At 47.0% G+C, this 12,934-nt stretch overlaps 1 protein-coding gene across 1 annotated transcript; it reads right to left on the bottom strand.

Moving 5' to 3' along the window:
• Positions 1 to 2,583: 2,583 nt before the first annotated feature.
• On the bottom strand, positions 2,584 to 5,732 carry LOC121593990 (basic proline-rich protein-like). The gene is made up of 2 exons (XM_041916823.1): positions 5,580 to 5,732; positions 2,584 to 5,446 (listed from the first exon to the last, which is right to left on the bottom strand). The coding sequence occupies exons 1-2, from the start codon at positions 5,592 to 5,594 to the stop codon at positions 2,678 to 2,680; spliced, it is 2,784 nt and encodes a 927-aa protein (XP_041772757.1). The 5' UTR covers positions 5,595 to 5,732; the 3' UTR covers positions 2,584 to 2,677.
• Between the last annotated feature and the right edge of the window lie 7,202 nt (positions 5,733 to 12,934).

Raw genomic sequence — 12,934 nt, 5'->3', positions numbered from 1 at the left:
TTGCTTTGACAGCTACCGTGTGAAACGACGATAAGAAGGTTAGCACATCGTACTCGTGGTGTCTCATCCTCCTCTTATGGACGGATAATCGAAAGGGCTAACTGACCCCCGGGGCTTTAATGTAGTTACTATCGGGAAACACAAACTTAAGCGCATATTGCATACTGTGTGCGTCCAGTGCGATAGGATTGTTTGGCCGTGTGGAGATGCTGCGCAATGCCTTTTTAATAGGTCTTTTTTCGCTCTTTTTGCGTTCGCTTTCATCGACGTCCATTACTGGAGTTGATTGATTTGATTTGGGGTGAATTGGGTCAAGTTTTAAGTTGCACAGTTTTTTTTCAATCCTACATTAATGTTTATTCGAGGTTAAATGTTTTAGACGTGTTGTGCAGTGTAGTAAATTTCACACAAACTATGAGAATTGTGTTAATGATCAAGATACAGAGACAATTCCACAGAGTGTTCGTTTGCTGTACTAAAGGGTTCAAATAACTATTATATTGGCATTATTTGTCTCACACTCTCTACAATATTATGTACAGCATCCAGAAAGTGTGCCAACAGTATGAGTATATCGCCATCAACTCTGTAAGTACTGCTCATTGCTAAATAGTTTGAGCCTAAAATAGCACATCCTACTTCACATTGAACATATCTTCATTATTCCTGCAGCGTGGTGTAATCGTCAAGAACACGCCTCTAATAACATGATTGTTCTCGGATCAAACCCCAAATATATCTCATTCTTACTCTCTACTACTGCTTTCCACAAAATCCGTTTTCTCTGATGCTTCCCTACAAAAAATGTACCAGTTTTATAGGCCTCGCCATGACCCAGTGAATGGCAAACAATTTGCAACAAAAATCATAGCTTCAGATCAGATCACCGTAATAAGATGATGGTTGTGTTCGCCTTAAAACCAACCAAACCCTCCATTCCACACAGAAGAGTACTACTTGTTGAGATCACACAACATCTGATTGCACCACACTGGGCGGATGTCAGGTTGTATGTGTGTGGTTGTGATTTTTACCTTTTTTTATCTTGTCAGCCTTTTTTTCTCCTCATTTATTCACCACTTGACCCGAAAGACGAATTAATGCCTGCCCTTAGGTCGTCAATTTTTCGTCAAAACTCCCACGAGACGAAAGCAACACACATCTCAGAAATGGACAGCTGCAGCAACAGCAGCATGTCCTTCGCATCAGTGGTGATTTGTTGTTCTCGTTGGCATGGCTGACGGCTGCTTTTGTTGCTGTTGGTGTTGCTGTCTTCCTTTTCTTGTTGCGATGTGACTGACTTGTTACCAACAAGCAAGGTTCACATGGGCACGAACATCGGCGCGTACAGAGAGCTTCGATGCAGCGTTTTACTATGCACGCTTCCGGTAGTTTGATGACTTGTTTTTTTGGGTTTCTGGGTGTTCTGCTACATGCTTCAACGATAGGCAAGAGAGCCTAAATTCACCACCCGCTGATGGGTGCACTTGCCAGTGGGATTATGCAAATAATCACACCTTGACCTTTTTGCGATTAAACCATTTCGTTTGGTATTGGTAGTGGTAGTGCACTGGAAGAGCATGAAACATGCAAAATTTGAGCTGTTACAGGGGAATAATTATTTTAATAATTTTATCTAATCATTAACTCTACTCATTTTAACTTGCTCAATAAATTGATCGTTCAGTTCGAAGTCATTGGTTGAAAGGCGCTGGAAAATGGCACTTCTTTTATCTTAAGGGCTATAAATCATTGACCAATAGGATCAGAAAAAAATTATCAGATCAAACACGAAAGCACCCTCATGCACAACGGGTAATGCGTTAACCTATAAACATGACCCTAAGGGTTCATCAAAAAGCTGCATTTACACCCGACAGGTACAACGAACCAACCTACGACCACGGATCAAAGCTTCTCATCCCTTAGATAGATGTCGTTCATGTCTTTCAGTTCGATTGTGACCCTAATTCGTCACGTCACGCGCCACTCTACCGACACTCCCGACTAGCCAAGACGCGCAAGAGAAAACGCTGGGATACTACCAGTCGATATTCCCCCATGCAGATAAGACTCTAAATATGGTGCACCGAGATTGAAACCGAAGTACTCCCAGACTTGGAAGCCGCACTCGACGGTGGCGCTCGGTCTGGCGTTGTAATGGGCAACAAATTATCGACATAACGTCAGTGCCTCGAGCAACGAACGCTCAGAGTGTGACCTTTACACTCCGGCAACAAAGAAAAGAACAAACGTTGTAGAAGCTATTGCGGAATCGAGCCGAGGCGGGTTACCGTTGCCCAGGCTTTTAATAACGATTGCGCCATTTGATGACCACTATCAAATCAAGTGTTTGTGCCGTGGCAGGTTTGATCTGCGGTTGGGTATGAACTGAGCACAGCATGCTTATGGATCGAATAGTTTTAGTATTAGTTGTCAAAACTAAAACGTCGAGGAAAAGTACGGGACATGGAGATTGAGAAAAAAAACATAGAATAAATATATCAATAAATATACAGTTTGAAGCTAAAAAAACACTAGCTGAAGACTTCCGAAACATATAACCCAACATCTTCGGTGACATTATTATTTGTTCCATCGGGCACGGCGGAACCACCATTTATTTATGTACATAAACCAATATCTCTTACATCATACGTGAATGTTTTCCTAATCCCTAAAATATGACCGCCTGATCACCGAGTTTGTAGTAGAAGCCGTGCTCACAGTTCGAACCTTCACATTGTCCTGCTCCTGCCACCGACGCTGGTCTCACTGGAGCCTTGTTGGAGAAATCGTTATTGAAGCCACCAGTCTGTCGCTGTGGCGAAGCTGCCTGTGGTCGTGCCGAAGGTTGTTGTCTTGCCGGTGCCGGAGAAGCCTGTGGTCGTGCCGAAGGTTGTTGTCTTGCTGGCGCCGGAGAAGCCTGTGGTCGTGAAGAAGGTTGTTGTCTTGCCGGTGCAGGAGAAGCCTGTGGTCGTGCCGAAGGTTGTCTTGCTGGTGCTGGAGAAGCCTGTGGTCGTGCCGAAGGTTGTTGTCTTGCTGGTGCTGGAGAAGCCTGTGGCCGTGCAGAAGGTTGTTGTCTAGCTGGTGCTGGTGTAGCCTGTGGTCGGGCTGCCTGCTGCTGTGCCTGGGGTCTTGGAGCGGCAGGAGCGGCCGGACGTGGCGTTATGGCTTGAACAAAATCATTCGCAGATGACTGTCCAAAGACGCTACCGGTCTGTGCGCTTGACCCGGCAAAGAATGGTGCAGGTGTAGAGCTAGGCACTATGGTTACCTGAGGCTGATAACCGTAGCTAGGTGTATTAATTGGGCGCTGTGGTTGGTACTGGCTCTGTGGCTGCTGCTGCTGCTGGTACTGGATCTGTGGCTGCTGCGGCTGAATCGGTTGATACTGGAACTGTGGCTGTTGTGGTTGGTACTGGATCTGCGGTTGATATGGTTGGTACTGGACCTGCTGTGGCTGCGTTGGCAGAGGAGCCTGTCCAGGGCGGATTCCCTGAGGCACTACAACTGGCCCTATCGGTTGGTAAACCGGTTCCGTGTAAACGATAGTCGTCGGTGGACGGACTTCGATTGCTTGCTGAATCTCCACGCAGTACGGACCAACACCTCCGTTGGTACAGCAGAACGGTGGTTGACCGCCGTTGTCGCACGATTGATACGGTGGTCCCTGTGGTACGTCGCAGTTCGGGCCGATTCCTCCGTTCGTGCAGCAGTAAGGACCAACACCTCCATTCGGGCATCCGAGGTACACTACCGGTGGTTGGGTCACAGGTATGATTGGATATGCAGGAGTTGGTGTTGGTGGCGGAGGCGGTGGCGGTCTTGGCCGTGTCGTGGTTGGCGGTGGTCTTGGTCTCGTTGTCGTTGGTGGCGGTTTTGGTCGGGTAGTAGTTGGCGGAGGCTTGGGACGCGTCGTCGTCGGCGGTGGCTTAGGACGCGTCGTTGTCGGCGGTGGCTTAGGACGAGTTGTAGTTGGAGGAGGTCTTGGGCGGGTTGTTGTAGGTGGTGGCTTAGGACGAGTTGTAGTTGGCGGAGGTCTCGGACGAGTCGTCGTAGGCGGAGGTCGCGGCCTTGTCGTCGTTGGCGGTGGCTTTGGACGAGTGGTCGTTGGTGGAGGACGTGGCCTGGTCGTCGTTGGCGGTGGCTTTGGACGAGTTGTAGTTGGTGGTGGTCGTGGCCTGGTCGTCGTTGGCGGAGGCTTCGGACGAGTGGTCGTTGGTGGAGGTCGTGGCCTTGTTGTGGTTGGCGGTGGCTTCGGACGAGTGGTCGTTGGTGGAGGTCGTGGCCTTGTTGTGGTTGGCGGTGGCTTCGGACGAGTGGTCGTTGGCGGAGGTCGTGGCCTGGTCGTCGTTGGCGGTGGCTTTGGACGAGTTGTAGTTGGCGGAGGTCGCGGCCTTGTCGTCGTTGGCGGAGGCTTTGGACGAGTGGTAGTTGGCGGAGGTCGTGGCCTTGTCGTCGTTGGCGGAGGCTTCGGACGAGTGGTAGTTGGAGGAGGGCGTGGCCTCGTAGTCGTCGGCGGCGGCTTTGGACGAGTGGTAGTTGGCGGTGGTCGTGGCCTGGTCGTCGTTGGCGGTGGCTTTGGACGTGTAGTAGTTGGCGGAGGACGTGGCCTCGTGGTCGTCGGTGGAGGTCTAGGACGAGTGGTAGTAGGTGGAGGCTTAGGACGAGTCGTAGTAGGTGGAGGTCTTGGGCGAGTAGTGGTTGGCGGTGGCGGAGGTCTCGTCGTTGGTGGCGGTCGAGGCCTTGTAGTGGTCGGTGGCGGCGGAGGTCTCGTCGTTGGCGGTGGACGAGGTCTCGTTGTGGTTGGCGGTGGCGGTGGTGGTCTCGTTGGCGGGGGCGGCGGTGGCCTCGTTGGTGGTGGCTGTGGTGGAGCCTCAACCACAATAGGAGGTGCACTCAGAACACAGTCGGGCGTGTTTGCTCCATTTGTACAGCAGTACGGTCCAGAGCCACCGTTGGTGCATGCTCCGTACACGAAGGTCTGTACCTGTACGATGGGTGCTCCGGTATGGCCAGGATGAACTATGATCGGCGGTATCGGAGGTACTTCCGGCAATACACAGTTCGGTCCATTTCCTCCATTTGTACAGCAATGCGGTGGATTTCCGCCCTGGGGACAGATGGGTGCAGTTGGCTGACAGTTCGGTCCTTGCGATCCTGGTGCGCAAGGCGGCAGATAACCGTTGTCAGGTTTCGTTTGCTGACAGTGTGGTCCATCACCTAGGAGACAGAGCGGATCCTGTGGGCGATCGTAATGATATCCATCTTCGTCCTTTTGACCCGATCCGCGGAGGCCAATATTGGAAGAGGTCGACTCTTGCTGCAGCAGTGCTTTCAGCAAGTTCTGCTTGTTCACCGACGTGATAAGGAAGCTTTCATCAGGTAAAGCTTCCGCCCGTGAGGCGCCTAAAAGTGCCCCCAGGAAGAGCAGGAAAACAATCTGGAGGGAAAATCAGTAAAATTAGAAACACATTCCGTTATCTACCTTTTCTTTCGCACAGCTCACAAAACACGACCACTTTATTGCACTGTCTCAAACAATTTCGCAAGCGTCTAGAGTGACGCCACCGTACCTTGTTTTCCATCATCTTCCGGCACGCAACGAGGTCCAGCTAAATCCTACTGCACTCCTGGGCGGTTCGGTGTTCCTCGTACGAAGACGGAAACCATAAGACCACTAGCTACTCCTTGCTACACAGAACTGAGACTAGTTGAGAGAATCCTTCGGCTGGACATATTTATACCGTGCCGATCGCCCGATAGTGCAGTCCAGTTTTACTGCCCGAAGATGTCTCCATCCACGCTCCGGGCGTTGGATATACCGGTGATAGTGGTCCGAATTCTTGCTGAAACCATTTCGCGGTTCGGGTTTTCGGCTCATTTGAATATGGAACCAAACTAATTTTTTGTTCGCCTGCTGCACCCCATCCAAGCCGAGATGCTTAGCCCGACGATCCATCTGCTATCATCGTTCAACACACCGCGTGACCTTCGACAGGAAGACGGCAGCGAGTTCGGACCCGCTTGGGTGAAAGAAATTTTGCAAAACACTCGGCTGAACTTTGAGACAGTCCAGGTCCAGGCCGCCAGAAAGAGTGCGCGAATCGGTTCGCCGACATCTAAGCGAAAAAGAACGGACATAACAAAAAAACAAACAGACAAAAGCGACAGGGAAGATTGCTCGCGATAGACTCGAAACATTCAGGTGAGTCGAAGCCGGTGACCAAAAGTGAAACTGGTTCTCCGCCCGGTTGCCCGGCGTGTGTGTGTGACAAAAGTTCGCGAACCCACCAAGCGGCGTTGGCCAGTGGCAGTGGCCTAGACGCGACAAACGGGTAGAATGTCTGGGGAGGTAGGAAGTCGTTTGCGGGTGAAATGATGCGCCTGGGTGCCCGGTGGGTTTGTATGATCGTAGAAAAGAGGCAGAAATCTCGGCATTTTGGCAACTCTAGAAGTGGTATCAGATTTGGAAAACAAACCCACTACCCAAAGCATACTGAACTGCTGCAAGAGGTTACTAAAAGTCAAGGATACGGTTCCATCATTTGATCGATGTCATCGTGATGATGGGACGAAAATTCGAAACAAGATAACCTATCGCTAGGACCAATCCAGATTGAAATGTATCGTCAGAAGAGAAATGGACCTGCGACGACAAAATTACCGACTGAATTACTTCCTTCTGATGGTTTTCTATACTTAACAAAAGGAAACTTCAACCGAGAAGGAGAACAAGGAAGCTTAAGGAGCTTGTGTGCTGAATATCAATTCTGCATTCAGCAAAAACCTGTCGCTGTCGGGGGGAAACGATCCTACCAGTATACAGATCCACTGTCACCCCCTGCCCACCCGGCAAGACACTGTCGATTCTAAGCTGACCAAAGGGGGTGAATTCTGCCTGACCTTTTGATATTTATCCTCCCCTGTGAACCGAACCGGGGCAGATAGTTTGGATTGCTTTCGGGTTCTAAAACACACCGAGGCACAAAAAGTTGAAGAGGTGAACTGGTTATGGCCTTGTTTTGGCGTTTGTTATCGGTTGACGCTTTTTATATTTATTTGCCAAAATTAAATGCACGGAATTTAGCATGCCGCTTTTGGGTCCGATCCTCGCGAGTCGCCGATTTCGAGGCAGTTAGAATTAGAACCCGGGCTGCTGGGAGACCAAATGGACCAAAAATATATCAGGATTGTGAGGTCTGGTTGCTTTGAGCGCTGAATGGAGCCTACAGAACCGGATGTTGGCAAATGGTTCTTAATTTATGTCTTTTTCTTTCGTGTATACCCCGACATGGAAGAATTGGTTTGTAAGGTTATATGTTCTTTTTGGTGTGTTTCGATTTGACTGACACTGAGATAACAACGTGCTGAAGTACAATGGTTTATTTATTAGAATTATTTTCATACCTAATTTTGAGACTTGAATATGAATTACTTCAACCTTTCAACCTTTGAGGTAATACATTTCTGACAGGTTGAAGATCATCTTCAAAGTTCTTCTTTTCAATTCGTTCCCAAATAATTATTCATGCCAAAGACACTGGTGATAACTCACCCGTGACATTTGACACACCGAATGAAGAAATGAACCAAAATTAGCTTTGATAACACACGCAAAAAACAGGAAGATATGGAAATGCTGCGCTCTGGAAAGAATGAACGAACCAGAGAGTTCAACGAATGTATTTAAAATGCCATATTTTTTCTACTAGCTCAATCTAACATCCAGCTAATCTAACATGCGCTAAACACCCAAACACAAAACTGCAAGGCTGCTGAAATGTCTCGATAAATGTTAAGTAGTTACTGAACTCTATTTCACCACTGTGGCTGAAAGATGCTTCAGCCGATCGTTCACTGTCACCCCGTATCAATCGTGTGCTTCCAAATGTGTATGTGTATCTAGTTCTCCCCCACTTAGCACAGTATCACGATAACGAAAGAAATAGTGGCCGCTTCTATTTAAATTAACTCAGTCGCATCGGAACCGTTCGAGTGGAAGCATGGCGTTATAAGGCAGATTCATCACTGCAAAGCAGTTAGGCAGTAGTAATTGGATTGTGTTGAATAGTCGAGAGTGTGGTTGGGGGCTAAAGCTGCTTCAATGTGAGATTGAGTGTTATTGTTAGAACGCTGCAAAAGATTTCCTTCCTCTAAGGATAGATGATCTTCTGCAATGGAGCACTAACAGTTAGCATTCACAATTTTTTTAGCTGCTTCTTAATGGGACGGATTACATCGTTCTTAGTAAACAATACGTCACTTGCCAGTCGATTATTGCTGACTTTCAATAACAAAATATCCGAAAAGTCTCCTGATTGCCGAATTTATATGATACAGTAGGTGACCGCTAACTGAGAGGTAACATTTGTGAGAAAAAAGCACATTTGCTATGAATTTCGCTTCGTAAGATTGCGGATGTTTTAGGTTTTGACATTTAATTTATCTATTTATTCAACTAATAATCACTCCAGTCAAAGCCGGTCTGGTGGTACAGTCGTCAACTCGTACGACGTAATAACATGCCCGTCATGGGTTCAAGTCCCGAATACACCTTGCCCCCATACGTAGGACTTGACTATCCTGCTATGGTAACAATAAGTCACTGAAAGTCAAGCTCACTTCACTAGTGGGTGCAGGCAGGCCTTGACCGACAGCGGTTGTTGTGCCAAAGAAGAAGAAGAAGAATCACTCCAGTTAGCGAACTTCTGCGGTCACCTACTGTATAAACATTGTATTCTAGTATCATCTCTGTAAGGCTCTGGATAAACATATCCGGCATTTGTTGTGGACTAAATCAATTGACTAGACGATACATTCACATTGTCGGTATTTTAACTACATATATTTTTTTTATTATAGAATTGCTACGCGAGAAAAGATCAATTATATTCCTTGCAATCGAGAGGAAAATGGCAGATACTTTCTTTGCTACCGGGTGAAGACGAAAATACCAACAAAATGAACTCAGTGACTTGAAGTTGGTAGTACCGACAACATTAAACTAAAAAAAGGTCTTTTTCTTAATGTTAAGAGTCTTAAGACGCTCCAGTAAACATTTCAGTTCACAAAGTGTGATACATTAGTACGCGAGCTTTGCCGAGAAATAAAAAGTTTATGAGAAATAAATCAAGAAAATCGTATGAAATATAGCTAGTACTTTACTTGACAGTGCTACAGGTGGTATTTATGAGTTTCAAAGCTTTAAACTATAGAAATAGAAAATAGAAATGAGGCTAACAAAGTTGAAGATTATACAATCATTATTCATTATTGATGGACAAAAATAAACCATTATAAAAAAATGACAGTTCAAAAACATAACAAAACAAACCGATAACATTAGACACCGTTGTGTGGAAAAGTTCAACATCCTTAAAAGCAAACATGCTAAATTGTCTGTCAAGGACCGTATCAATCATGCGCGGGAGCGACGAAACGAAACGCGCTACCGCACCAACGAAAATGGCGAAATTTATCAACATTATTATCAATTTCGATGAGACATAACCGGCGCCAAAATGTAATTCATCAACCGGACGAGTAATATAATCAACCCCAAAAATAAAACAAGAAATTGCCAACAAAAAGAAAAGAGAAGCCTTGAGCGCTCTTAGCACCGAGCAGGGATGGCAGTTTTCACAGCGCTACCACCAGATGGTGGCATAAACATGATCACAACGCACAATGCGCGCTCCCCGTCTTTGCCCAACGCGAACCTAGCCGAAGCGCGCCTATTATGCTCCAAAGCGGTGTTATGGTAAAGGTTTCCTCTATTTAAAAATTCATAGCCAAAATCCTGCGCTCTTGCCGCTCTCTCTTCGCCGGCCCGTCGCGAACCGTGTCCTGCAGACCCGCGACCAGGGCAGTTATGAATATTCAGCCAAAGAAAGCGCCCACACACTACCGCGAGAATACCGCGTGCGTAAAAACAAAGTCTAACGACTTAACCCCTTCGCTGGTGCGGTGTCGAAAACGCAACCCAGCACATACACATACCACCCCTATTTACCATCCCCAAACCCGCCCCCCGAGTGGGTCGTGTTCGCACCCTGTCCGTTTATGGGTTGCGCAAACGTCCGCAGATCCGAAACTGCCAAAGATTGCGAAACACGTGCTGGCGAAATGGCAAGCGGGTTGCGAAAGGGAAGGCACAAGCCACCTGTGGGCCACATGCAATCCCACGGATGCACCCGATCGGAAGCCTTGCTGACCTTGGATGCCATGATTTTCACCACGGATGCTTTTCACACATTGCCCCTCCGCTGCGGAAGCTTTGCGCACAGGAAAATTGTTCCTGACGTTACCGGAACCGGGAAGGTGATTGATTTTGATTGATCCGGCGATATGCATCAGGACAGCGCATTCGTCTGCTGGATGCACGCAATTTTAGTGAGAGTCTTTATCGATTGGCACTTGCACTTGCGTGCCGACACGCGATCGTCAGGTTCAATGCTCTTATCCATCGCAAAGGCCGACGATAGAGCTTTAGCAGAAATAGCATCAAACTGAAGAGAAAAAAAATCCCCCGTGACCTTGCGCTAGAAACCTTAACACACAAGCACAAGCGGCCAGGAGTCCATGTGGGGCGTAGAAATGCAACTGCAAAAAGTAGTGACAACCACCACCAGAGCATCACGGTCAATAAAACAGCTTTAGACCGCCCTCCGAGCGTTGGAATCGAGTCTGCTCTTCAAGGCGGGGGGCGAAAGATTTGCATTGGAGATGAGATGGAAATCGCATCATAATTCTTGTCGCCACACTCATCCGGATAATATGATTAGCTCGTGGAAGCGTATTGCAAATCGTTCGGAATCGTTTGAAATGGTGCAATGGTTGTGATTGGCCAGGGTGTGGTTAGGTCCGGGCCGGCAAAGGATGGGATGTTGGAGTTAAATGTGGAATGGAAGGACAGGTTTGGTTGCTGATTGTAATATTTACTGCTAAAGGAAGAAATAAATATGAAAATCACATCTCAATGTAGTAAAACACTTGGAAGTTACAATAATTGACACTTCAATAAGCATAACTAGATAGATACAGGGCGGTCTCGTATTACAGTCGTCAACTCGAACAACTCAATAATATGCCCGTCATCAGTTCAAGTCTAGAATGGACCGTCTCCCTGTAGCAAGGATTGACTATCCGGCTGCGTTGTAAAAAATTAAGTCTCGAAAGCCTGTATAGACCGGCATGTCCGCGTAGGACGTGTTACGCCAAATAGAAGAAGATCGATACAGAACAGCTTTATGCATCTGACAGGATCTTCAGAACAAGTTACGCCATGCACTACAATCTTGTTTCAGAGATTCAGTCGATCTTAGCAACACTTTGGAGCAGCTTTTCAAAATAAAAGTTCAAATATAGTAAACTGCAATCCATAATACTGCAATCTTGTCCCGATCGCTTGGTTTGACAATGTAGCACACTACCCATTCCACCCATAAAATCACTCTTTTTAACGGACGCATCTTTAAAACTGGACACTTTCTACTTCAACGATTGCAAGGTCAAGCGCAGCGTATTTGCATTACGGATTGGATCTTGCAGTGTTGATACGTTCAGTGCGGGATGCATTCCAATGTAGCCTCAGGATCAGACCACCTGGTAATCGGATGCTTGCCTACGATGCAATCGATCGTTGGAGAAGGAAATTAAGTTGACAAATTACGATGCAACGATTCTCCAGCGGCAATTACGATCATAAGTCAAAGAAATCGGTAATCCGGCGTCAATACAATCGAACAATCGCAAAATGCTCAGACCGACAAAATACATGCCACAGTTGGGAGCACACATGAGAAGGGGAATAAAGATTACCAAAATCGTGAGAAAATAAAATAGACGCTGCGGTAAGGTCAGGTTGGTCACCGTTTTGCTATTTTTGGAAAGTCTGAAAATGATTTTTAAATTGCGCACAATTTGCACATCAACGCATGCCACATTTCATGAGGCGTATTCGATCGATCGTGACTCATACCTCAAATTTCTTCACATTATTATGTAAAGTTCGGTATTATGTAAAATGGGTTTCCCCGTAGAATCGGGGAAAAAAGGTGTGTCGTGGATAGCCGATACATGTTGGGCGTTCAAAAAATCATTCAAAATCATCAAAGTTACAGCTCGCCTTATCTCGCCACAACACCCTAACCTACAATAAAAAAAAAACTGGAACCCACCGTTCCTCCCTGTATGAAACTCTAGCAGATGGCAATTTTAAAGGTAGTATTTTAAATTTATCACCCAACGCTCGCCGGCGACTCACATTGCACAAGTCTTCCTCCCACAACATTCCAAAAAACAGTCACACTCCTTTTTGTATTTATAAACGATCAGTTTAGTGGTTTGATGAATCGAACTGGTCACGCAAACTCTGCCCGGTTCTAATCGATCATCGATTAGTGTGTGGCGCAGACGACGACTCAGTCTCGACTACAGTCTCGGGGTGAAGGTGTGAACCACATTCAAAAACAGACGCTGAGGCGTGGTCTAACCCACCTTGAAAGCACAGCCGATGGACAAATCAGATACAGCACCGGACCGGCGCACACGTTGCACTCTAATCAAGTCCAAATGCCACCCTCAGAGATAATGTGGTTATCTGCCCGTTTAAAACCTGAACGATAAGGTACGGAGCAGATTTGAATCCTTCCTCGAGCAAGAGCCTCACGTGAGATGATTGGCCAGCGTTAGTAACAAACAAATCCAAGATCTTAACGAAGTAGCGATCGGTAATTGCAAGACCAGCAGTACACTCTGTCAACACCACCGGGATCGGCAGGCAAATGAAGACGCTACCGAAGATCGACCGACGGTAAAGCTCCCAAGCATCGGTGGAATGACGTGCGCGCGCGCGCGCCGCCGGTGACCTTTTTCCCTACCCAAGAAAGTACACATAATAGTCGACGACACTCGCACACCTCGAGAG

Source organism: Anopheles merus, chromosome 2L, assembly GCF_017562075.2.
Source record: "Anopheles merus strain MAF chromosome 2L, AmerM5.1, whole genome shotgun sequence".
Taxonomy (NCBI): Eukaryota; Metazoa; Arthropoda; class Insecta; order Diptera; family Culicidae; genus Anopheles; species Anopheles merus.
Note: the sequence above shows the minus strand (reverse complement) of the source record. Positions and strands in the feature narration are given on the sequence as shown.